Source organism: Ahaetulla prasina, chromosome 1, assembly GCF_028640845.1.
Source record: "Ahaetulla prasina isolate Xishuangbanna chromosome 1, ASM2864084v1, whole genome shotgun sequence".
Lineage (NCBI taxonomy): Eukaryota > Metazoa > Chordata > Lepidosauria > Squamata > Colubridae > Ahaetulla > Ahaetulla prasina.
Genome location: NC_080539.1, coordinates 113527644 through 113554641, shown reverse-complemented (window position 1 = coordinate 113554641; position 26998 = coordinate 113527644). Strand labels below are relative to the sequence as shown.

Below are 26998 nucleotides of genomic sequence, written 5' to 3'. Positions count from 1 at the left end.
TGCCCTTCATTTTAAAAGTTGGAGCTCCTGATTTCTGAGCACTTGTGAAAAAATCTGTCCTTTATTTAAGTGCCAATTTGAAAGCTGAACCCTTGAAAACCTAGCACTGGGTATCAGTGAAAGATGAGTCAACTTTTCCAGGCATCAGGCCCAATATTACAAGATGCTGGCCACTCACATCTTTTATTAATTTCAAAGGGTACTCTAAGTTCACATCATCCTGGAAGATGGCTATATACCTTACTTATATGCTTCAGAGCAGATGGGGTATCAAATAATCCAGCTGGCCATAAACTATATCCAGATCACAATTTGTTCTTGCCTTTCTTGAGAAAGATAGTCAACAGATTATGTCCAGAGGCTCTTTGCAGGTTTCCCAACTAGAAATAACAAATTAAAAATGTTCAGTTTTGGCTTTCCTTCAGCCAATCATTAAGTAATCATCTACAATGGCATTGAATTGATTTGAATTAAGGAAGTCATGATTCCTTTATAATATATAAAGGATCAATATATATTGCCAGTAATGAGAGGCATTGTTTACTCCACCTCTTCACATCATTTCAGTTCTGTCTTTCAACCAACACCTCTAGACAAAATCTCTCTTCTGTTATTCTGCATCTCCAGGACTGACTGCTTGCAAAAAATTGCCCATCATAATAGTTTACTGATGGGAAAGGACCCCACACATCTTTAGCCTGGCATAGAAAAGAAGATGACAGCACATTCCCAATTCAGAATGCAGGAGCATTCTTTGTACTTTTTAATTTTGACCCCTGTGGCCAGGAGGTCAAAATCTGTTTAGTGTGTGGGTGTGTTATTTTTTTGGAGCAATGCACTTTGGTTGTCTGACTCCACAAGAGATTAGTTGGCTGCCCAAGATCCAAGAGTTCTTTTCCTGTGGAAGGCTTAACTGGTTGAGAGAGAAGGAATGGCATGACCTTGGCAGGAAAAGCCATCTCAACTCAGCCAGCAAGTTTCTCATAGTTTTTAGCTGGCTGTCAAGTATATTGCTGTGCCCTTCTACAGGGTCTCATTTTTAACTGTCAAATAATATGATCCCCAAGGAAATGAAGGTTAGCAAGTCAGCGGAGAAAAGCAAGGTTCCACATCAGAATCAAGGGCTGACTGATATTCCATTGCTACTGGAGAGCTGAGGTTTATCCATAGGTGCTCATAACTCCTCTCCTTCCTGGGTTGTTGAAGCAACTTAAATGTGCAAATAATAATGTCAGCCACAGCACTAATGAACAAACTTTATCAGTTTGTACATTATAGTTTAGCCTGTACTTCAATGCTATCCTGCTGTTGTGACCTAGGCTCACTTAGGCATAAAAGGAACACTTAGTCTTAAATAAACCTATTTTATTATAACAGCTGGGAATTACTTCATTCCCAGCTTAGTCCAAATTAATTCCAAAACAAGTCCTTCAGAAAAAGTCCTTTGGCCTTATCACAAACCTTTATCTTCTTTGGCATCTGGCCAAAGGCTTTTCTTGGCAAAGCCCCACAAAGTTCAGAAACAAGAGACGCCGAATAGAAACAGATGTAGCAATGTTGCTTTCCTACAAAGAGCCCAAAAGCCTTTGCTGCTGTTTTTTTTATTTGCATTTATATTCCGCCCTTCTCCGAAGACTCAGGGCGGCTTACACTATAGTCTTCATCCATTTGTATATTATATACAAAGTCAACTTATTGCCCCCAACAATCTGGGTTCTCATTTCACCTACCTTATAAAGGATGGAAGACTGAGTCAACCTTGGGCCTGGTGGGACTTGAACTTGCAGTAATTGCAAGCAGCTGTGTTAATCTGTTGAGCCACAGAGGCCCTTTTAAGCCTTATGGGAGGGGCCAGTCATCTCCTGGCCTTACTCCCAAGTCGTCCTTTTTGCTTTAGCTGCTCTTGCCTTCTGGCAGCTCTTTGCAGGCATGCACTAGGAACAGGCTCCTCCTGTTCCTCTGGCTCTCTGCTGTCCGCCTTTGGAGGCTCCGGAGTCCGCGCATTGCTCCCAGATGGCCCTGGCCCCATCTCTGCCTCCAATGCAGAACCCACGTCCGGACCTTCCCCTGACTCCAGGACTGGCCCATTATCCTCCCCAGCCTCCTCACTGTCCAACTCTGCTGCTAGCTCCGTGGGCTGCTGGCTGACCACAACACCTGCAGTATCTGTGGTGGTAGCAGTTAGTAAGTTGTCTGGTTTTAAAATTTAGGCTGTTTGGGGTAAGGGGAGTGCAAAATTGTTTTTATTATTTGAATATGGAGCATTCCACTTTGGCAGTGTTTTATTTATGAAAGGTGGCTTGGAAATTTAATAGAGAAACAGCAGTTGTTTCTTTCAAGGATTCTTTCAGAGGCATATTTTTGTGGGATTGCAGATCTTTTAAACACACATTTCTAGAATGGAGTTTTTTGCTTTTGAAGCATAAATAACAGTTTGCTTACTTAGGACAATTATTGCTTTTGAAGTATTATTTTATTGTCATGATTACTATCAGGAATAAGAAGCAATGCTCACCGCAGAAATGTGCCAAACAAAGAAGAAGGCAAACAAAAGGATCCTATATAGGATCAATCCAACCACTTACAATTGCATGGAGAAAGTGCACTGAATTATATGAAGCTTCCTTATGATGAGTAAGATTTAGACTCTAGGTAGGTCTAGGTCTAGGTAGTGTTACCTATTTAGATGGAGGTTCTTTAAGTTTTATTCACCAGCATTTTTCTTGCAATCAAACCTTCTTAGTTATAGATGCTGAAGTTATAGATGCACATAGAATCTATCTCCAGAGGGGGATGAAATTTATTTATTTAAGAAAATTTAAATCACTGCTGAACTCACTCTCAGTATGTCAAGGTAGCTTACAAGGAGAAAATGCCAATACAAACAAAAAAAGCCCACTCCCTTGGTGACAACTATCAAACGAGCTATTTATTAAAGTCATACAAACGTTTTCCTCGTATGAAAATCAATTTGATATAGTTGTTAAAGGCAACACAGGAGACCATGAATTCGGCCTTAGACACAAAGCAATCTGAGTGACTTAGGAGCAGTCACTTTCTCTCAGACCTAGAAAGAGGAAGTCAATGGCCAAACCATTTTTTGAAAATCTTGTCAAGAAATCTGCTTGGATTTATCCAGGTAGTCATCAGGAATTATGTCTGATCCAAAGGCATGTGTTTTTTCTCATATAAAAAGCTCTTCTTTTATGAATGACAGCTTTCATTCCAGAACGAAGTGCTCTTGTAAGTTTTTTGTTAGTAAAAGAGTCAAAATATATCTCTAAAATAAAAACTCATTAAGATGCCACTGGAAAGGCACAAATTGTCAGTCAACTCAAGATCCACTAATTCTAATGTTTTTCCATCCAGTATTATAAACGTCATACATACCTACCCACCCTTTCTGTTGTCCAAAACCAAACATTAGCTGAGTTGCTTGCAGATAGAAGGGAAGATTAAGAATTGGGTGGACAGGGTGAATGGATAGATTCCAGATTGGTTAGGTTAGAACTACTGTGGTTTGTTAGAATCTCCTATCCAACGACCAGAACCAAGTAAAAAAAAATAAAATCAAGACATATTGAGTGTATTCTGAGTTCAGAAATGTTTCTTCAATACTAAAATGTAACCAAGCTCCAATCTTTTCATGTACAAATCAATTCCTGTTTTATTTTATGAGCTTTCTTCATTTCCATTGTATAATTTGGTGAGGAAAGAGATTTGATTGTTAAATCAGTAATAGGAATGTGATAACAGAAGGAGGGGATCCTTCATAAATGGATACATGCTTATTTTGTTAATAGATAATTAGAGTCTGGTAGTTGGGGGGAACTTTGTGAAGATTTACATGGGCAACCAAAGAAAAGCTCTATATTATCATAGCTAGGTCAATATTTCCATATATTCACAGACCTCTATGCTGCTGGTTTACAGCACCAGGAAAGTATGTCTGGATGAAAGCTTATACAGCAGCAGATATGTTTAACCATGCCATGGCTGTCAATTCTCCACAGTTCATAAGCATGTTATGCTTAGTAGCAAAAGAGAAAGGTGTGTGGGTATGTGTGTGTAAAGGTTCATTGCTGCTCCAAAACAAACATTGGTATAGCAAGATGGTTTAATAAACATTACCTCACTTTTGTGAAAATGGAGAGCAATGAAAGATATAAAAAGAATGGAGAGGGGAAATTACCATACTATTATTTGTGTACTGCATAGAGGAAAGGGTAAAATTATTTTGCGAGCACCAACATATAATAGCAGTTTAAGATACTGCTAGTTTCAGCCATTTCAATATTTAAACTTAGCTCAGACTACTCTAATATCCTGTTCTGCATAATTCCTAGATTCTTTCATCATTCCTATTTCGCAGATTAAAAGTATTGCAGGCTTGGAATTGTGTGAACTCTAGTTGCATCCAACTGGAACAACAGAAACAGAGATATTCTTCTGTCACAGAGTCAACAGAGTTACTATTATTGACACTTCGATGGCATTTTCTTCTTGGTTCAGGCATAGGTTCTTTTGGCACTCAAGGACAGTTTCCAGCAAGACTTCAGAATCCTACCACAAAATCAGAGGTTCAAATTCCTTCTTGGAAAGAACAAGTGTCACAGAAGTCATCTGAGACATAATTCCTTTTGTAAACAGATAACTTTCATTGACATTACATTCATGATCTCTCTTGCTGTATATGATCTCACATTTTCCAGGCCAGCTTCTAGGCTTTAAAATTATTACTTAATCTGGTTATAAATATTTTGACATGCAAATGATTAATTTCAATAAGAAAATAATACTCATTTCTGTATGAGTTGATATTTACTTCATATGAAAGCTATACACACAGAGCAGGGGTGGGTTCCACTCACCTTTATGACTGGTTTGCAACGGGGGAGGGGGGGGAGAGTGAGTGAGTGAGTGTGGGAGAGAATATGTGTGTGTGTGTGTGTGTGTGTGTGTGTGTGTGTGTGTGTGTGTGTGTGTGTGTGTGTAGGATAATGGTGACACCCTGTGGTTGGAATAAAGTATGACATAGTTTTGTCTCATTTTTTCATTTAATATTCTGCTCCGGAAAAGGGTGTTATTGATAGAGACTTTAGTAATACTTTTCCCAAACTGACATAAGAGGATTCCACTCACCAGACATTTCTCCTACACAAGTCCCACTGAAATAGGGGCAGGTAATGTCTGAAAAGTATGAATAATTTCTCAAACCAGTGGAAATTACTTGAATCACCAGGCAGATCAGAACTTCTTACAAGCAAGTGTGCTCAGATACTACATTTCATTGATAGAATAACACCCTTTGTAGCACAGGGATGTCAAACTCAATTTCATTGAGGGCCACATCAGGGTTGTGTTTGACCTCCAGGGGCTGGGGTGGGTGAGGTCAGGGTGGACGTGGCCAGCTCAATGTCACTCGTGTGATCAAATGGGCATGCAGCTCTCCCAGGCTCTGTTTTTGCTGGCAGAGGCACCGTGGGCCGGTCCTTTACTGTATCCAGGGCAGCCCCATGGGCCAAATCCAAGCATGGGCCTTGAATTTGACATCCCTGTTGCAGCACTTTTCCTCCTTCAATTCTATTCCTTTGTACATTGTACATCACCGATCCCCACCAGGAACTGGCCAAAAACACGATGCACGGAGGTGGTAATGGGCAGCGATGTGCTGTGGCAATCCCTGCAGCCTGGAACAGGTCTAAAATGGAGCGTTCTGAGGTCAAAAACATGAGGCCAGAGGTGGCGATGGTCTTTGGCAATCCCTGCAGCCTGGAACAGGTCTAAAACAGCGACGCGCAGAGGCCGAAAATGGCCAAAGGGTGGGGGGCAGTGGGTGAGCGGGGCTACTCTTTTAGGGAGGGGGTCTTGTACTCCAAAAAGTACGGTATATACAAAATCTGGCAAATGCTCTGGAAGCCAAGTTTTCTTCCTGGCTGGGAAGTGAATTTAAGATTCATTTTGCTTTTCAGCAGATGGCACTGTAACATACTATCAATTAAATTTGGTAATAAAAAGGAAAGTTTAAAGTCGTAGATTCTTTTGATCCTCCAAGGACCACACACACACGCCTTCTCACTCCTATGGATGATATATCTCTTCTTCAATCTTGGATCCTCTATCTGATAGTCCGAGCATTCCTATATAAATAATTCTTCATTCTTGCTAAAATTTCCTTTGAAAATTTAAAGAGCCAGTGAAACCACCTTTTCTAAGTCATTTTTTGGCCTCTCAATTGTATATCCACACCTATCTCTGCCTTGACAACATATGTTAGATATCTGTCATTTCTTCAATAATGACTTTTGGGGCAAAGTCTATCCATAGAAGCAAACATCATTACTGACATTGTGGATATTGTAGCTACTCTTTTCTGATTTCATTCTTCAAATGTCTCCTACAATACTTTTATTGTTAGAACATTTTGCAATATTTTGCAGATTTATAAATCTTTCTTCTACCTAAAAGAATTAGTCCCTTCTATTTGCCCAGTTTTTGAAACCATAAGAATGTTATCTTTGTTGGATAACTATTTGCAAAAAAAACTAAACAGGATCTATTTCCTATGAGAAGCTTTTGTTCTTTGTAATTAATTACAAAATCTTATTGTAAAAGTTTCAACATCCCAGTTTTTATCTGACATCGTCTGTTTACAACTTTCTAAGATCAAAATCTTATTTACATTTTTGCTGTCGGTTTCAGATTCTTTACATTCCTAAGCTTATGATTAAAGATTTCATTCGGTCGCGATTGAAGGCAGACCCATCTGGTGTTTTCAGACCTGTTGGTCTCAAGTTATCTAATAGCTTAGAAGTAGTTAATGAGTAATTTCTGAAAATGATTAGAAAATGAGGTTTATGAACTTAAGTGTTTTTAATGGCTTAACCATGTTCTGAGCAAGATGGCTCATCCCGTTATCGCCAGGTGTTCAAACCTGCAGAAAACCACTGTCTGGGGTTTCCTTGCAAGAAACAGTCCCCAAAGCACATATGGGCAATCTCCCAACATTCTCCTTCTCTGGAGAGATTCAAAGGAACAGGTCGTCTCACTGGCATTGTGGTTTCTGCTTTTGTAGCGCTGTCTTCAGTTTGCCATGACTTCCCCAGAGGATTGAAGGATGATTTCCACTGAATATTCATTTTTCTGAGACAGAGTTATGGGGTTCCGGTTTATTATCCATTCCTTAGCAGATGGTCATAATACTGTGCATGAAACAACCTTTCTTACCCTACATTTTTCTAAAATTATGAATGTTACGCTGAAAAAGCTTCTTGGGTGAGAAGTGGAACGTCTTCAAAGAAAAACCAGAAAGTCTAGTTGCCTCTTTAGGAAAAAAACAAAAAACCTTTGGGATATGAATGTTAAGATTTGTCTACTTGCTTACAATAAGCATCAAAAAAAAATTACCTCCTCAAAAGGAGGAAAATTAAAAGAGGGAAAGGGTCAGGGGTGAAATCCAGCAGGTTCTGACAGGTTCTGGAGAACCGGTAACGGAAATTTTGAGTAGTTTGTAGAACTGGCAAATACCACCTCTAGCTGGCCCCAGAGGGGAGTGGGAATGGAGATTTTGCAATATCCTTCCCCCAGGACTGGGGAGGGAATGAGGATTTTGCAGTATCCTTTACCTGCCACGCCCACCAAGCCACACCCACAGAACCGGTAGTAGAAAAATTTGGATTTCACCACTGGAAAAGGTGTAATTTATAGGAATCCCTAATGATTCCTTACAGACCTTTTAGTGTTACCTACATGTTCAGTAATTACTCAAAACTAAAAAAAAAAGCATTTACTACATGCTCTGTATCAGTAATGCAATATCAAACGCACCCTGCTTGAGCCTCGATGAGAGAAGACCCTTCATCACTGGAGGCTTTCAAGGATTGATTTGGACTGCCATCTGTCAGAAATGGTTGTAGGGTCTCTTGCTTAGGCGGGCGGGGGAGGGGGTTGGACTAGATGACCTAACAAGGTCCCTTCCAAGTTCCAACTCTATTAATCTGTTAAAAGTTTAAGGTTCGATCCGCTTTCCTCCCCTTTTTTTTTCCTTCCGAAAAAAGTCGTTTTTCTTTCCAAATGCCTTTATAAGATCACCTGTACTTGTGGGTGGGTGGGGGAGATCGACCGGCCGCGCGATGAACAAGAAGACTACAGATGCTTTTCCCACAAGGACCCAGAGGGAGGGGCCTGGCCCTAGGCTCCGCCCCTTTCCGACATCCAATCCGAAGAGCCGTTCTCCTTTCTTTCTTCCTTCCTCGTTTCCTTCTCCCCACGGGATGGGGGGGGGGGGAGGTTCTCCCGACTGCAGCTAAGAGGGAAGCGCTGCCCATCTGGCGTGAGAGTTGGACGAGTCCTTTGAAGAATAACGAGCGGCGCACAAATCCTTCCCCGGCCGGGCGCGGGAGCGAGGTTTGAAAAGCGCCGGGAGAAGCAAGTGAGCGAGAACGGCTTCACCCCCCCGCTCCCCGCATAGCGGGCGCAAGGTCCGGGGATTATGGGCCGCAGTCGTGAGCTGAGCGTCCTCCTGTTGCTGCCCGCTTTGTTGTCCGGGAGCTCGGCGGAGAAGCTCGGTGAGTCGGCCTGCCTGCCGGTTCGCATGTTTGGAATGGGAAAGTGTAGTGCAGCGAGGAGCGGGGAAAGTGGGGGTGAGAGACTGGAGGTGGATGGATGGACGCGCCCGCAAGAGGCATTATTCTTACGTGCAAGATCCCTTCTCTGTGGACCGAGCGAACGAGCTCTTTGCATTGCCAGATATTTCTTCCCTTCTCGGGCGAAGCTCTTTTTTATCCCGGAGATCGTAAGAATCTTCAAGGTTTCTAGAGGTCTTTGAAACCTTCAGCTTAACTTCGATCTCAGCGCAGTTTTCCAAAAAAACAAAAACAAAAAAACGTTGGAGTTGGATCGGCGGGATAAAACCTGCTTTTTTGTTTTGTTTTGTTTTTCGGTGCAACGGGCTGCTCTTTTAAAAACCTCGAATTGAGGCGCAACCGAAGGCTAGAAATTGTTGATGGAAATAATCTGCCCGAGTTAGGATTTGGGTTGTTACAATATACATTATCTGCAGCTTTTTTTTTTAATCCTGTAGTTCCCACGCGCATATGTTTCTTTTTTACACCCTGCTTTCAATTTCGGCTTCCGGGGGATAAAACAGCTGAGTTTGTGTCTATTCTGCAAATAGATAACTGAGCTCCTAAAGTTCCAGCTCTTTGAATTTAAGCATTCTGGAGGTAGAGATGTTTGTTTTTTTAAAGCTTCTTGGTTTCTCAAATGTAATAACGAGGGTTCTTGTGACATGTACATCTAAATCCTTCATTAGCGTCACCTTGTTTGTAGGGTACCTTGGTATATTAGAGGTGGGCACGTATGTTGCTGAGAAGTGAGGTAGCCATATTGAGAGCTGTGAAGTTGTCCAGCTTTATAAATTCTTACCCTTTTCACATGGAGTAAGAAAAATCTGAATCAGCATTCAGTTTCTAGTTTTAGAATACCTGCACAAGACATGGGAAGGGTAGAGATTCCACCTGACTGCAAAAAGAGACTTGCACAGCTACAGTCTCTTTTCTAACCTTCCTGAACTTTGAAAGCTATGAAAAAAGAGCTATGAGAAAGTTATGAGTGGAATGAATGGAGTTAGCACATTCATGTTTATGAATGACTGAATAGGGTTGTAAGCCATGCTGAGATAAAATTCTGCTGGGTCTCACTCCAACTTGTGTTATCTAAACCTTGATAAATACTGTGTTGAAATGAAACACTACACTGAGAGCCATATCAACACTGATTAATTCAAGCACATATTACCAGGCATTTTATCTTCTAGAAGCTGGGTCTCATCTAAAAAAAAAAGAAATCATCTGCAAGTCCCGGAAATCACGCTTAATCTTTAAAAAACATAGTGTGTGAAATGTATTTTTTTTACAGATGTTTGGAATTTGTCACTTTAATTCTTCTAGCGTACCTTTCAAGATTGCAGACTTGTTTTAAGCAACATGATTTAAGATTAGCAATTCCTCAAGCTGCTTGCTTTTCAGTTTCAAACTAGTTTTTCCATAACATAGTCTCAAAAAGAAATCCTGCTGGGTAGTAAGATGTACCCTTAATTTGCTTTCCTTTTCGCGGGATTACCTTTGAGTAGTTATAAATATGCTCTTTTGGGTGAACTTTGCTATTTGTACCTTGTGGGAATTTCCACTATTAGAACAATCAGTTTTAATTCAGAAATAGATGATCGGTGGTTAGAGGTTAGCACATGCAAGTGGTTCCCTTAAATGACACTCTGGAAATGCAGTGTTCTAAAATTGCTGGCCTTTTGACATACAGGATGGTTCTTATTTCCTATGAAGTTATAACCTTCCACAATTTTACAGGGAAGGCTGTCTCAATAGTCTGTTAATTAAGAAGTTCTCACAGGTGATGGCCAAATACTCTGCAGCAGTGATTCTCAATCTTTTATTCTCCATGGACGCCTTTTAAATACCTTTTGTGGCCACGGACAGAACCCCAAGATTTAGCTCAAGATTTAAATCCTAAAATTTCTTCAAGCCGTCGCAGACACACACACCCTGACGATATTGTGGGGCTCCTAGGGATTCATGGACCACAGGTTGAGAATCACTGCTCTACAACAATTTAAAAGGGGAGAGATTCCTTTTTTTTGAACTTTGGTTTGTCTAATATAGCTAGAAAACATGACTTTGCAAATAGAACCTTGAGTTATACTATATTAGTTGATTCAAGTGCTTTATATTGTTTGACCCTGTTAATCCATGACAGCTTTATCTGTTTATCTAGTTATAAGATTGTAAAAGAACTATTTTTGGGGGGGAAAGGGGAAAAAATATGAAATCCATAGTTTGGTCAGTACATTCATTAGAACCTATTTCTGTATTTGCTTAAAAAAATGGGGGTAAGGTTCCAAATTCTCAAGAAGATAATACACAAAATATGAGATAGGAGAAAAATGTGTTTAAGGAAATAAGACAGCAATTCTGATAAAGACGTGTACAACTTAAACACAGAATTTTGCAAACTGCATTAGTCACTGAGTATTGCAATTTTCAGATTTTATCCAGTGTAGCAAAGAAGTACCATGTTTCTCCAAAACGATGACCCACCTTGAAAATAAGCTCTATAGTATTTTTGAGCGCATGCGATCAAATTAAGCCCCACCCACAAAATTAGCCCTAATTAAGACCCTGCCCACCCCGGGGTGCAGGGGGTGGGGTGAGGCACACAGTAAAAAATAAACTAGGGTGAGGATGGGGGGGTGGAGCTGCCCTAATTATCAGGCCTCCCACACCCCAACATTCTGCCTCACCTTCTTCTGCGACCGTTTGCCGCCACTCACACGCATCACCCTGGCCTCTGTTTTATTTCAGATGCCTGCCGGAAGGCATCTGAGCCGATAACAGCGCTTCGGATCGATCCAGAGGTCTGTTATCAGCTGCAGATGCCTTCCGGCTGCAGATGCCTTTCTAAAGGCGAATCAGAGGCCAGGGCGATGCATGCGAGTGGTGGCAAGTGGCCGCAGAAGAAGTGGGCCAGCAGCAGGCTCCTGCTGGGCGGGGTTGTTGGTGCCACCACCGCAAGGTGAGACAATAATTAGAACCCTCCAAAAAGAAGGCCTAGCCATTTTGGGGGGGGGGTGTCAAAAGAAAATAAGACCCAGCCTTCTTTTTGGAGAAACACGGTAATAGACATATAGTACGTACAATTGCTTAAAAACTTTGTAGATCAGCTATATCTTAGACTTGTCTTTCACTTTGAGCAAAACTAAGCATGAATGAAAACAGTCTTTTGTTTGTTATACCTTTTAAAAAGCAGGAAATATATTTATGCCACAAAGTATAGCTGCCTAAGAATGAGTGCTGAGAGGTCAGTTGTTTCAAACTCAGATTTGCCATGAGTTTGGTAGGTGGCCTCAGACTGAGCAGTGCTTGTATCTCAGCTTCATCCCCATTAGCATTACAGGTGCATGATAACTGCCCATCATATGGAATTGTTGTAAAGAGTAAATCAGGTAATGTGACATACTTTGTATTAAAAATAGATAGCTGCAAACATTTATATGATGTATGGCTTAATTTGAAATAAAATGGAAGATAGACTGATGAGCAAAGATTCTCTGTTATTGTTTGTGCATATTATGTAAAACAGTAGTCAAGAGTTCACTGTTAATCAGTAAAACAGAGCAACATAAAATCATAGAATTCAGAGTTGGAAGGGACCCTGAGCATCATCTAGTCCAATTCTCCTCAGTGTGCAGGAAAACAATGTAAGACATCCATGAGAGGTGGTACCCGGCCTCTTCTTAAAAAACTTAGCAGATGGTGGACCCAAAACTGTTCCACTGTTATACAGGCTATGCAGGTTATATGTTATACAGTATGATTTATTTCTAAGGTTTGTCAGCAAGATTTAATGCATAATGGTTGGTTAGTATAATATTGGTTTCCCAGTTATGTTTATTTAACAATTATCTGTAATTTAGAAAATTAGTCACTTTTTAATTATTCTTACAAGGAGTAGAAGGCAAGCCAGTGGTAGGAATCCAACCAGGGTGAGAATTAACGTTTTAACTTTAAGTGATCCTTCTTGAATTTCAAATATGTTAAGAACTGCTTCAAGTTCTTCTGCCTTACTGTGGCTGAATGCTTTTAGAAAGAGTAAAAATGGTGCAGAGCGTCATATTATCTTGGATAAGTCCTAAAATAAAATTTAAGAAAAATATCCTGCATGATTGCTTTACATTTTAGCCTGTAAAACTGAATAAGATGATAATTGAGTTCACATATTGAGTTCACATAATTTCTTTAACCCATCACTTATTAAATATATTATAATTAATTGGAATTGTCCAATATGCTAAACCATAAACCTTTGTTTACAAAGTGTGGTTGTTGTATAAGATAGCAAGCCAAAATTTGGCATAAGAGCTGTGGTGGCACAGTGGTTAGAATGCAGTATTGCAGGCTAACTCTGCCCACAGCCAGGAGTTTGATCCTGACCAGCTCAAGGTTGACTCAGCTTTACATCCTTTCGAGGTTAGTAAAATGAGGACTCAGATTGTTGGGGGCAATATGCTGACACAGTAAACTGCTTAGAAAGGGGTGTAAAGCCCTTTTTATATAATATGTTCTTTAGACCCAGCCATATTACCATGTGATGTGATGTGATGTGACCATCAAGAGATCAATTCTGCAAGAATGTGTTTCAATACAGTAGATTGAACTCTTTGACAGAATACTGTAGAATATACACAAGAACACAATGTCCCCATCAAATAATTCCCATCTCTTTCCTGTAAAACATAGTAAGCAATTGTTGTAAGAACAGTAGTTTCATAATTATTTTGGAAGCAAGCAAAAGTGAAAATTACTGGTCCTATTTAGTTTGGACAGATGTTCCTTCCCTTTCTTCCTTGGATAAAATTCAGGCAACGAATTATTGCTTCTATTTAACATTGCTGTGCTCGTGAAACGAAAAAGGGAGAGAGATCCAATCTGAGGAACAAAAGAGAAGAAAGAGTTAAGCCAGAAACAATGCCATTTCTTGAGGCCTAATATTTCTTGAATTGAAGGCTCCACTCAGGAAAGAAAACTAGAGCTGTTTCCTAAAAAATCTGCTTGAAAATTTAACCCCTTAGCTTAGTTATGGAAGCCAAAATACATGCTTCTCAGCTGAAAAATTGGAGAGGAATTTAAGCTGCAGTAAACTCCACCTACTTCCTATTAAATGCTGACATTCTTCCTTTCTGTCATTCCATTAATTGAGGAAGACAAAACACAAATTCCTTGAGAAGAGACTTGTTTTTTTGACATTAACAAGTGGGTGTTACACCTGTACAAATCAGAGCATTCAAAAGTCTTGTGACTTCTTAAAGACCGATCAGTTTATTATAATGTAATCTTTAGTGGATCATTGTCCAGTTGATATGACACTCAAGCGTTTTCAGTTGAAGAAATGAGATTTAGTGCATATGTTATCTGTTCTCATCTGGATCTTTTCTCAAGGTCAGGAATCGGTGACAGTTGCTTGAAGTCATGACTGTTTTGAGGCTGACCCAAGATCTTCTGGATGTGGATGTGCCTGACTAGGAAATACTTCTACCAGAGCCAAGCAGAATATCTTCGGGGCATACATGTGTCCGTCCAGCAGGCTTTAAAGCAACTCTGCCTATCTTTTAATCAGCTGTGGCTGCTTTGTATATTTCACCAGCACTGCATTTGAAACCTGGGGCTATGTTTCTTTTTTTCCAGAGGAATCTTGATTTTCCCTTAATGTAGACCAGCAAACTATGGATCATATATACATAGCGGTAGTAATGCTTGCAGCTTTCTCCTACTGCTACCTCTGTCCACAGTAGCAACATTTTAGGTTATAGTTTCTTCCAACCTTATTTCAAATTTTGAGAGCGTATTGTGGGCACTTTCACCAAATACTTACTATGAGGTGTTGGACAGACAACAGGTGGGTAAGGTTGTTTCCCATCATTCTCTCAAGTTTCTCATGATGCTTTCTAGCATGTCAGTGTCTCTTTTCTAGGCTTCTGGGCACATTCTGTTTAGAACACCACATTGTAGTCACCACCATTTTATTTTCCAAGAATGTTCTGAAATGTTCATAAGGAACATCAGCACTGAAATAAAGATAGATCCTCTACTTCCATGCGGGAAGCACCGAAGCGCTTCCATGGTGAAACAATCTGTTGCCTGGGAGTTGTGGGCTCCTTTCCTGTCTCCGTTAATGAGCTCACTGAAGTGGTACCTATTTATCTACTCGGATTTACATGCTTTCGAACTGCTAGGTTCGGCAGGAGCAAATGATAGGGCTCACCCTGTCACACAACAGCTTTGATAAAAATAGATGTTGTAAATTTATCATAAAGCATTGATAGATTGAGCTGTGAAGGATAGGCAGACTGACTTTCTGTAACCGTTTTTAATGTGCTTTAAATAATACATTCTTTTGTGCTTTGTAGTATTTTGTGGCCTGCTAAGAGATCTTTTCAAGAAATGCCATAGGATGGGTTACAATATTACACCAAGCCATTGTTCTAACTGAAGTTTAGCATATTTTCTGTAGCATATTTTGTTTGTTATATATTTCATACAATTTTCAATATTTCCTTTGTATTTTTACAGAGAAATAGGGAATACTAAATAATGTATAATATGTAATATTTTGCAATAATAATCATTGCTGATTAGTTGTGATGTACATTGCATATCATTAGGACTACTAAATTTTAATATCTTCACTATGCCTATAAGTTACCAATATAATCATTAGTTTGATGTTCAAATGTTGTGTCTTCCTTTTCTGCATGCTTGCCTAAAAAGTGTGAAATTAAATATTTATTAAAAGGCTTAAAATTAAGGACCACCTGCTGTTACCTTATGCCTCCCACCGACCCGTACGCTCACACAGAGAGGGCCTTCTCAGGGTGCCGTCCGCCAAACAATGTCGGCTGGTGGCCCCCAGGGGAAGGGCCTTCTCTGTTGGAGCTCCTACGCTCTGGAACGAACTTCCCCCTGGTTTACGTCAAGTGCCTGATCTTCGGACTTTTCGCCGTGAGCTGAAAACACACCTATTTATTCAAGCGGGACTAGGTTAAAAGTTTTATTGAATTTTAATTGGGGTTATTTATATTTTAAGGTTGTTAAATTGTTGTATATTTCGGCCACCCAGTAATATGTTTTGTTTTAATCTTGTTTTAATGTTTATATTGTGGATTTTATATGGCTGTACACCGCCCTGAGTCCCTCGGGAGAAGGGCGGTATAAAAATTGAATAAAATAAATAAATAAATAAATTTCTACTTCATTTTTATTCTTTATTATTAAAAAATAATTAAGAGGTTTTCATGGGCCCTGGGTATTATGCCTCTTGGACCTAATGGGTAAACTAGTTCTAGGCACATTTCTAAATATTATTTTTGACAACAAAGAACATTTTTCATGCAAGCTTAGTAACCCCTGAACTGGTGATTCACACCTTCCTTTCTATTTTTAACATCTTTTAACATCTTTAAAAATAGATGTTCAAATCTAGGAGAATAGTAAGTAGGAAGTGATATTTTAACAGGGTTGAATGTGTGGTGCAGTGCAGGAGGTATATACCTATTGATGTAGACTTCTTAAATTTTGATCTCTTTTTTCAAATAGGTGATGGATGTGGGTCTATAGTCATCTACCGAGACAGTGGAACTCTGACATCCAAAAACTATCCTAGAACTTATCCCAATCACACTGTCTGTGAAAAGAAAATTCAGATACCTCATGGAAAGCAGCTGATTTTAAAAATTGGAGACTTGGATATAGAATCCCAGAAATGTGAATCTAACTACCTTATCATCTACAATTCCACAACAGTATATGGTATGTAAAGAAGTGATGGTACAGCTGATTTATTAGAAGACTGAAGGCATTTTCCACAATACTGTTGTCACTCCCCAAATCATCAGAATCATTTTCACAGAGACCCATATTCATCCCCACTGCAGTTCCCAAGTTCTTTAGATGAACTGTCCAAAGCTCCCACAACCTGACCAATAAGGGAGTATAAAATCAGCACTCTATCTTAATCTTTTCTCATCCTTATCTGCATTGTGTTTATCCAGGAGTTTGGGTTTTTTTTTTTCTTTACCAAAAAAAAGCACTAATTACTGAGTGGGAACTGAGACACACAAGGGCATTGTGATAGTCTGGTGGTTAATCAGCTACAGGAATAAGGATGAGCCAAAGATCGGTAAGCATGGTGAGATGGGAGTTCTCATCATTGCCTAGTGATTCACTTCTTCCTTTTTCAAAAAAACCCAGCCAAAACACAACTGAATATTCCTTCTGTGTTAGACTTATGGCACCTAACATCCATAGTATAACTTGGTTGGTGCAAAATAGGATGATTAAAGAGTTTAGAAAAAGGATGTGTGTATAGTGGTACAAAAAATAGTGAGCAGGTCATCACAACGATCCAACTGGCCACCCTAGGCCTAATTCTATAATGAAAGTGGAAGGCAGGATTTCTGAATCCAATTAGAGCTGATGCACACCATGTATATACTTGTAGAAATGATGTAACATTCAATAAAATGGAACTGATGACTAGACTAGACTGAAAGTGTGATGATCAAGGAAAATAGGTAGTAGATCTTTACTCTGATATGACTAAATAGTCCTCATTTTATCAAGGCCTTAGAGTGTAATCCTTTTCCAAGTTGTGTTGTTTTTACATAAACTGCCACACAGTGATTAGTATAACAGAACAATGCAAGCATCTTCCATTGTATTCTAATCTGTCAGTTATGAAAATATCTGATTATAGAGAATTAAATAGGGAACATGGAGGATTTCCTAATGTATATTTTATGGAATATTGAAAAAAAATGGCAGAAGATTAGAATTTTCAGGTTACATTTATATCATTCCTGTATGACAGAGAAGGTGGAAGATACATTTGTCAAGAAATTTTGTTCTAGTGGCTGTTTTTATGCAGTCTTGAATTCTGAATGCCATTAAAATCTAAATAATTATATATTTCAACACTATTGCTTTTCACCTTATTAAGAGACATAGTTCTTCTTCTGTTATGCTAGTAAAAATGTACAGTTTTATAAGACAAATATTTCTCCCTAATAAATATAAAAATTCTGACATTGTTATAGGATAATATGCTTTTTTACAGAATTGTGAACAGTATTTTTGCTTGATCTAGTGATTCTGAGACTTTTGGTTGATTTCTTTCACTAGTGCAGGCATGTCTCATTTTTTTGTGCAGAATTTCTTTTATAGTATCTGGAATACCGTCCAATATGTTTCCTAGCTCCAGACCAGTCAACCTCAGAATGAATCAGCAGTCTTAATTACTGTACACTTGAGAGTAAGATAGGTCATTGGGAAATATAGAGATGCTAGAAGTGTAGCTGTGGGAAAATGTCTGGAGGGGCAAATTTAGTCTGGAAAAATGGAATGAGGAAAGTATTTATTTCTCTTGTAACTTCAAAACACAAAAATAACCATTTCTTTCCATTCTATTTTTTTTAAGTATGTTAAGTGTTGATTTCCAGATCATGTTGCAAATTTATTTTTATTCATTAAACAAATCAATATATAGCTAACCATCTACCAAACTCTTATATGTACATATGTACAGGTAGTCCTTGATTTACAATCATTATTAAGCCCGGAATTACAATTGTAAGTCATGGCAGGTCATCCTGTGATCACAACCAATTTCATAACCTCTTTTTGCAACAATTGTTAAGTAAATACCCATTTATTAAGCGAATGCTATGGTCATTAAATGAACCTGCTTTCTCTAAAAACTCATGATCACATGACTATGGGATGCTGTAAATCTATACTGGTTTGATAAGCACTCCATATGCTATCATGTGACCACTGGGGAATGCAGCCATCAGAACTTTGGGAATGGGTCATACATGCACGCGCGCACACACACACACACACACTGATTGAGAACTGATAAATCAAACCCTGGATGATTATGAAAGACGGTCAAACTGTGGTATTTCAGTCTCTCCAATGTAATTTTTCATGAAAAATCTAGGCTGCATCTGGAAGCTTCCTTGGTTCTACTGTTTAAGGCTCCAGAAACTTTTATGACCAGCATTAATTTGTTTGGTTTGTCTTGATGAGTCAATTGCAGGCCTTTCTGCCTTCACTTGTCATATTTTTAAACCATAACAGTTATTTTGTTTTATTTTAAAATTTTTAATTTATCTTGTTATTTTATTTGCCCTCCTCCTTTGCCCTCTCTCCTGCTCTCTTACCCCCCCCACCTCACTCACTCATTTTACACATATGCTGCGCTGTGCTCCTGCCTCGCCCTCCGCCATGTGCAACCACCATAACAGTTATTTTTGTTGTAATAATTCCACCTAGAAGTATTAATAACAAAAGGCTGGTAGAAATGGTTTCTAATGATATAAAACATTTTGGACTATAGCGAAACAAGCTGTGATTATGTTTTACCACATATCTCTTAACTCTTAGAGCAAGTAAGAACATTTAAAAGTGTGTGCTACAATTTTTGGAGGGCTGTAATTCAGGCTTTCTAGTAACATAATTCAGACTTCCTCCAATCTGTCTTTTATGAAAATAAAAACTCTTAAGCATAATTACATCCTGCAATGGCTCTTTAGCCTTAAAGAATGTTTAAGGTCTTAGTAATTTAACAGGAGACAATAATTCCTAGGTGTGCGCAAAATGTTTTGAATTCAAACTATTTTGAATTTGAAACATCCTGTTTTGAGTCTGAAATCCTCTGTTTTGCAGGTGAACTTGGTTGTTGTGATCATTTTTGAGGATTTTGCACTCAGAGTAAAAATATTAAACCTTTAATTTTCAAACGCTTTCTTTGTCCTTCAGGACATCAGATCTTACAGTAAAGATAACTTTCTCTTCTAAGTATTTTATACAACTTTGATTTGATTTCCAGCTGATATATACACAGGTCTGGTCAACTTCCATGCTAAAATGAGGTCACATCTATATGTTTCTGAAACATTTTGTTGTTCGCTTTCTCTCCTGACCGATCAACTTGATTCACAATCTTTATACCTACAGAATTCTCAATAAGTGAAACCTACAAAAACCTGAATTATTTGCTTTTGTGGACATTGTAATCCTCTTTAACATTTATGTTAAAAATAACATGAATAACGTGACATAAGAGATTTTGGATCTAGAATAATACTGTTCTACATCCTGCTCATAATGTTAATTATCTTTTATAATATTATGGATTACTATTCAGTCTCTTTCTCTATCAATAGATCTCCTATCATTTTTTCCTTAATTTTTTCATTTAATTTTTACAATTTATTTATATCTCCAAATTGTTTACTACTCTCAGTTGAACATTTCCAGTTGTTTTCACCTTGCTTTCTAACAATTTTTTAAAATAATGCTTTGAGGAAAGTAATGCTGCATCAATTATTAAAAATTATAGTTAGATAAAATGGTGAACTAAGTCGGCAAAAGCATTTCCAAATTTTCTAAAGAATTCAAGTATAAAAAGTAACAGCTTAAAATGTTTTAATTAATGAAATTGGTTCCATTATAATGCTCTATAATTTGAATCTAAAAACATTTAGTGTATTTAATTTCCAATGTAAAAAAAGAAAATTGTTACTGAACTTTTAATAAACTATTTCTCAAAACGAAGGAAGAAAATAAGGAAAAGGATTACTGTTTTTGTTTTTAATAGAAATAACTAAATGTGAATATATAGTTTGCAAATAGCTTAATAGTGCAATATATATATATATATTAACATACATAAAAGATTTAGATGGCTATCTTAAAACATGATTCTGGACAGTTCATAGCAATAATAAAACTACAAATCATAAAATAATAAACAACTAAAACCAAGAACTATGTAGTATTCATATACTATGAATGTATTTATTACATGCTTACATATTTATTTACATATTTATTACATACACTGTATTAAGACCATAAATGATAAACCAGTTCTGACTGTGGGGTTTTGTTATTTACTGCTCTTTTAAGAAAGCTATACTTTTAAAATCACTTAATTCTAGTTATGTACAGTACTTAGAACTAAAATAATCTAAAATGTTAATATTAGTATTCCTTTTTTATTGAATGCAAAGTGGCAAGAATTTAGCTATTTAACTAGCTTCAAAGAATAAAAGTCAAATATGCACAAAATTGCACATAGTAAACTAAGTTCTATTGATTTGTTTGGTTTTGTGTGTGTGTGTGTGTGTGTGTGTGTGTGTGTGTGTGTGTCTGTTGTATGGAGCGAGTCTCCAATTTTACTTGTTCTATTTTTAGGACCTTATTGTGGCAAAGTGCCCATCCCCAAAGAAATCATCTTGGATTTTCATGAAGTAACCATTCGCTTTGAGAGCGGGTCCCATGTATCTGGCAGGGGTTTTCTCCTGTCCTTCACCAGCAGTGATCATCCAGGTAAAGTGGAAAAAAACCTCAAATGAGATGAGCTGTCAAGGGAACAATGGCTACAAAACCAGCTCAGAACAGTGACTTCTCATTCCTTAGTTTTGGGAAGCAAGGATAAGATAAATGCTAGTAATCTCTAATCACAATGCCTTATTTGGCTGCCTGCTTGTCTGCTTGTCCTTATGTCAGGGTTCCAACTAATAGACCCATAGCAAGCAAAACTCCGAGGCAGATGAATTCCTCAAAGAATAGCTTTATTGGATACATTGTATTGGCACAGATCTGGTGAAAACCGACTCTGAAGGTTCCCCCAGTTTTCACCTAATTAAAAGTAAATATTTTTCCTCAACCCCAAACAATCAGTCACATGGTCCAATCAAGATGCTGCCTGGTTGCCTGGTGTCCTCACTCCTCCTTCCTTGGGCCAGATGTGAGAATGTATAAGTGAATCATACAAGTGAAAGTATTTTATTTTGGCTACAAAACCCCAACTATCTCTAATCCCCCCTCCCTATCCCTCAGCTCTAGTGTGGCAACACTGAAGCTCCAAGATGGCTTCGGTCAGGTCAGCTTCAGGGTTGACACCTTATGGAAATGGGAAGGTGGCCAGATTGCAGTGAGATGCTGGCATGCCAAGCATTCAGAACAGAAAGGAGAAACACAGAGAGAAATTGCCTTTCATCTTACTATTTCAGTACTAATGGTTGCAATTGATAATTGAAAAAAATCTGTGTGTTAGCATGAAAGAATGTGAACCTCTACTCTGTTGCCAGATTGTACCACAAAAATCTACCTTTTCTTGTACTTGATTTATAACGGAGCATATAAATCTGACTGGCTTATCATTCCATGGATAAGACAGTTCTTGCTAAACTAGAATTTCACAAAATGGAAATTCTGACATTAGGGTTTAAACAATGACTCTTCCCTCAAGACTTTTGTTAAATTTAAGTTTTGCTGTAATTGGGGTTTTTTTGGGGGGGGGGCATAGATCCAATTGAAGAAATCTAGGAAAAGGAAGATAAAACAAAGATTATGAAGGGAGAAACAAATGTTGTAGGGCCTCTGTGCCTATTCATTCTTCTTAAATGACACGTTATCTTTAATTGATTAAGTCTGTATGGATGGACTTATAAATGTAAATTCACAAGTACTCGTATCTTCCAGAATGAAAAATAACTTTTACTTTGAACAGATCTAATCACATGTCTGGAGAGAGGCAGCTACTACGCAGAGCTGGGGTATAGGTAAGTATAGGCTTAAGGGCTAGACTTTCTGGCTATCAAGTTGCATCTTGCTTGTAACTTATTTATTGCTGCAACCAGATAATAGACATGACCATAAACCAGGAAGCCTACTGCCAACCACAGGAATGTGTTTTTCAGGAGATGCTTGGAGGCATCTGCCTATGTGATTATCTGCTGGATGTTTCTCTGAGTGAGGCAGTGAAGACTTCTTTGGGAAGACTTTACATTCCAAATGAAGGAATGCTGCAGCAGAACACTGCACTGTCCTAATATATAGTATAGTGCAGTGATGCCAAACCTTTTAGGCACGGAGTGCCCAAAATGTACATGCACGCCCAAACTGAAAGGTGTGTGTGTGTCTGGACATGAGTGGACGTGCACATGTGTGGACATGCATGAACATGCACATGCATGGACATGCACGAATGTGCACTTGCACAGCAGACCCAAAGACCAGCTGGCTGGCGGGAGGCGGGGCATCCCAACACTGGCAGCGCAGCAAGAGGTAAGATTTTTTTCTTTCATGAGCTTCTGTTTCGTCGTTTGCAGAGAAACAGAAGTTCACAAAAGAAACGCCACGGAGATCTGATTGGGGCGATGGCACGCATGCCAGGAGAGAGGGCTCTGCGTGCCACCTCTGGCACGCATGCCGTAGGTTCACCATCACGGGTATAGTGACTTGTGATGCCAAAATAAGTTGGGACTATGCTTTTGGTATTGAGGATGTCTGGCTCCTAACCACAGAAAGAAGTATCTCATGCGGTAGCTTTGAAAATAGAGACATCCAAGCAACAAATAGTTTCAGAAACAGTGAGGATAGGTATCTTTTTTAGCTGGACTTGGTACTGGCTAATGAGCCGAGGGATATGCATATGACCACGCTGGTATTCAGAGCACGTCAGCAAAATCGTAGTGAGAATGAAAGAAAATTGTAGACCATGAAGCAGTCTCAGGAATCATCATCTCTTTTTCTTGCTTTTTTTTTTCCAAATTCATTGTTGTAACTTCCAGAAACAGTGATGTCTCTGATAGCTGCTGCTAGTGGACTCTGTGATGAAACAGCAGCACCTTACAGAGCTGTCCACATCTGTAAAAGCTGCAGAAGCACTTTAACATACAGTAGTTCTCAGAGCAGCTGCAAATGCTATCAAGATCTAACTAGCCGTGTGGTAAAAGCTAGATCTGATGGGCAGGTAGAACTGTAACAATATATAGTGGATTATAAAACAATTCTTGGTATGTAACATCCAGTTCAAATATGGCAACAAGAAACAAAGAACATGCATTCCAGTTGTCGCTGTTGTGGGCGTTTATGCTATTCCATAATGTGTGTGAATCACCTGGAATTTTGAGGGGGAAAGCCTTGATCTTAGCATCATTTGTGTTTATGCCTATATTTATGAGTGTATGTGCATACTGCACACATTACTAATCTCTACTTCAAATAATGACCCCTCTTTTTTTCTCTGGTAGCAGGTACTGTCCTCCTGGTTGCAGAGATATAATAGGAGATATTTCTGGTAATATCATAGATGGCTACAGAGATGTAAGTACCCCAATGTAAGAGCGGATTTAGAAGGAAAAAAATGGCAGTGCTGTTTTCGAGATATTTTTGACTAGTTGATAAAACATTTAACTTAAATCAAAGTCAGTACAATAAGTTATTATGCAACATGGAACATTAAGATCTGAAAATAGTGATATGAACATGTACAGATAATAACAATAGCACTTAGATTTATATACCGCTTAACAGTACTTTACAGCCCTCTCTAAGCAGTTTACGGAGTCAGCCTATTGCCCTCAACAATCTGAGTCCTTATTTTACCGACCTTGGAAGGCTGAGTCAACCTTGAAATGTCAGGCTTAACAATGGACATAAAGTATGCTTTTTTGTTTAATTAATATTGTTGTTAGTTGCGAAGTTGTGTCCAACCCATCGCGACCCCATGGACAACGTTCCTCTAGGCCTTCCTGTCCTCCACCAACCTCTGGAGTCCACTTAAGCTCACGCCTACTGCTTCAGTGACTCCATCCAGCCATCTCATTCTCTGTTGTCCCGTTCTTCTTTTGCCCTCAATCTTTCCCAGCATTAGGCTCTTCTCCAGTGAGTCCTTCCTTCTCATTAGGTGGCCAAAGTATTTCAGTTTCATGTTCAAAATCTGGCCTTCTAAAGAGCAGTCAGCATTGATCTCCTCTAGGACTGACTCATTGGATCAAGGAGTTCAAGGAACTTGCAGGTGTCTTCTCCAGCACCAGAGTTCAAAGGCCTCAATTCTTCGGTGCTCAGCCTTTCTTACAGTCCAACGTTCACAGCCATGCATCGCAACTGGGAAAACCATAGCCTTGACTATACGCAGTTTTGTTGGCAGGATGATGTCTCTGCTTTTTAGAATGCTGTCTAGATTTCCCATAGCTTTCCTCCCCAGGAGCAAGAGTCTTTTAATTTCTTGGCTGCAGTCCTCATCTGCAGTGATTTTGGAGCCCAGGAAAATAAAACTTGTCACTACCTCCACCTCTTCCCCATCTATTTGCCAGGATTAATTAATCAATATAGTTCAGGCTAAATGGTTGGTAGTTTGGCTGATAGAACTGCTTTTCTATTAAACTAAAAAATCCATCTGTTGTGATCTGAAAACTTTTGAAAGTTAGGTAGAGTAATATATTTTGCAGGAATCTTATTGTGAGTGAAGATTAGAAAAACTGCTATTACACCACATCGGGCTGCATGAAACATAAAACAGTTTATAGTCAGTGTAGGAATCCACTAAGTTTCTCCAGCAGGTGGCCATCCAGCCTAAATAGCTCTGCATGACGCTGTTCAGCTGGTGGTCTAGTAAGAACCCTAGATCCTCCTAGGAGCCTTACTGCCCAGCTAATAAGCCTGGTGTCTCAAATCCTTTATCAGAGGATCAGCTACAGAAGGCACCGTGGACACCTTTAAACATCACTCTATTGGATTTAGATTAAGGCTTAGGTCAAGGTTATTTTTAATTTCGATTTTGCCGTCATCTACAAATCTGATAAGCCTCTGTTCCGTGACATCCACCAGATCATTTTGCAGAGGTGTCTCAGGGTTGCTCAGTGGAGCAAAGTAGCACTGCAAATCTAAGAACAGGTTCTGCCCATATTGCCTCCAGTTGATGCTGTGAGACAGACGGCTTCATGTGTTGTTTTGCTTGAATGAAAATGTCTTCTTGCACATACGAACAGAACAGCCAGTTAAGGCAGTTGCCTCACTACAACATTGCATCTTCGCTGTAAGGCAAAGCAAAAGGCACACCTGCTGTTACCTCATGCCTCCCACCGACCCGTACGCTCACACAGAGAGGGCCTTCTCAGGATGCCGTCTGCCAAACAATGTCGGCCGGCGGCCCCCAGGGGCAGGGCCTTCTCTGTTGGAGCTCCTACGCTCTGGAACGAACTTCCCCCTGGTTTACGTCAAGTGCCTGATCTTCGGACTTTTCGCCGTGAGCTGAAAACGCACCTATTTATTCAAGCGGGACTGGCCTAAAAGTTTTATTAAATTTTAATTGGGGTAATTTATATTTTAAGGTTTGTTAAATTGCTTTTAAATTCCGGCCACCTTGTAATATGTTTTGTTTTAATCTTGTTTTAATGTGTATATTGTGGATTTTTTATATGGCTGTACACTGCCCTGAGTCCTTCGGGAGAAGGGCAGTATAAAAATCGAATAAAATAAAATAAATAAAATAAAATAATAAAATAAAGAGGTATTGCTTCACCTGAAGAGCTGGACTGATGGGGCAGTCATGGGAAGCCAAGTATATATTTAGGTTTTGCACACAGTTTGGAAGTACAGAGAGAATTATGTGGGTTTTGATCTGGTCAATATAATGACTGGTTGTTCTTTTATTATCGTGCTCCTCATGGTGTCCGCTTGTATGTGTATTTATGTGGGCATGTAGTTTCATTTAGATCAATGCCAATTGATATAATCTTCACATGCCATTTCTTTTGATCCAGTTTACAGATGAGGCTTAACAGGCTTTTGAAGGCAATAATTCAGAGTCCTCCTCTTCATAGAGCATTTTCAATTAAATGACCAGAGCATGTGGCATTATTCTTCGCCACCTATATTTTGAGGAAATGGCTCTTAATGATTTCTGAGCAAGGAAAGATTGCTGCATTGTAAAATATTAACCTTAGAGCATATTTACCTAACAGGCCAAGTTGTTGCAATCTTTTCAGAAGTAACGCTGCCTCTTCTCCAGTTAAATAGATAATTTACAGAGAAATGTTACTTTCCTTTTCTATTAGACTTGATTTTTGAAAGAGTGGCCCCTATTATTGGTTAGATGGGTATGATGAGTCACGTATTAAAACGTAATCTTTGTTATGGTTTGTTTGTTTGTTAATTTATTACACCAGACATCCTTTTTGTGCAAATCTGCCATACATGCTGGAATCATTGCAGATGAAGTGGGTGGCCAGATCAATGTAGTTCAGTTGAAAGGAAAAAACCGGTATCAGGGTATCTTGGCCAATGGCATCCTTTCCCAAGAGTAAGTATTGTTTTTGGTGCTTGGCTTATGATATGCTTACTTAAAGCCAGGATATAGTAGTATACAGCACCTTTCCTTCTTTTTCAAAATAAGTCATAATTAAACTAGGAAGCCTAAATAACCATAATTTGATCTGAACTAAAATCATGTTTGCGTATGCTATCCTTAACATAATGAGACCTATAACTGTATGTTCCCATTCAAAACTCTTTCCTTTTTTCCCCCCACGCAATTGGTCTGTACTTCCTTTAGCATGAGCAACTCTACCTTA

The 26998-nt window shown here is 38.9% G+C and overlaps 1 protein-coding gene across 2 annotated transcripts in view; it reads left to right on the top strand.

The window, feature by feature from the left end:
• Window positions 1-8266: 8266 nt before the first annotated feature.
• DCBLD1 (discoidin, CUB and LCCL domain containing 1) overlaps window positions 8267-26998 on the top strand; it is a 33826-nt gene continuing 15094 nt past the window's right edge. The window contains exons 1-6 of one of the 2 annotated variants that reach the window (XM_058173148.1): window positions 8267-8567; window positions 16164-16376; window positions 20829-20963; window positions 22150-22201; window positions 23678-23747; window positions 26594-26727. In XM_058173148.1, coding sequence (XP_058029131.1) covers window positions 8492-8567; window positions 16164-16376; window positions 20829-20963; window positions 22150-22201; window positions 23678-23747; window positions 26594-26727 — 680 coding nt within the window. In that variant the 5' untranslated portion in view covers window positions 8267-8491. Of the gene's footprint in view, window positions 8568-16163; window positions 16377-20828; window positions 20964-22149; window positions 22202-23674; window positions 23748-26593; window positions 26728-26998 lie in introns of both variants that reach the window. The other variant, XM_058173140.1, reaches the window with a different exon arrangement.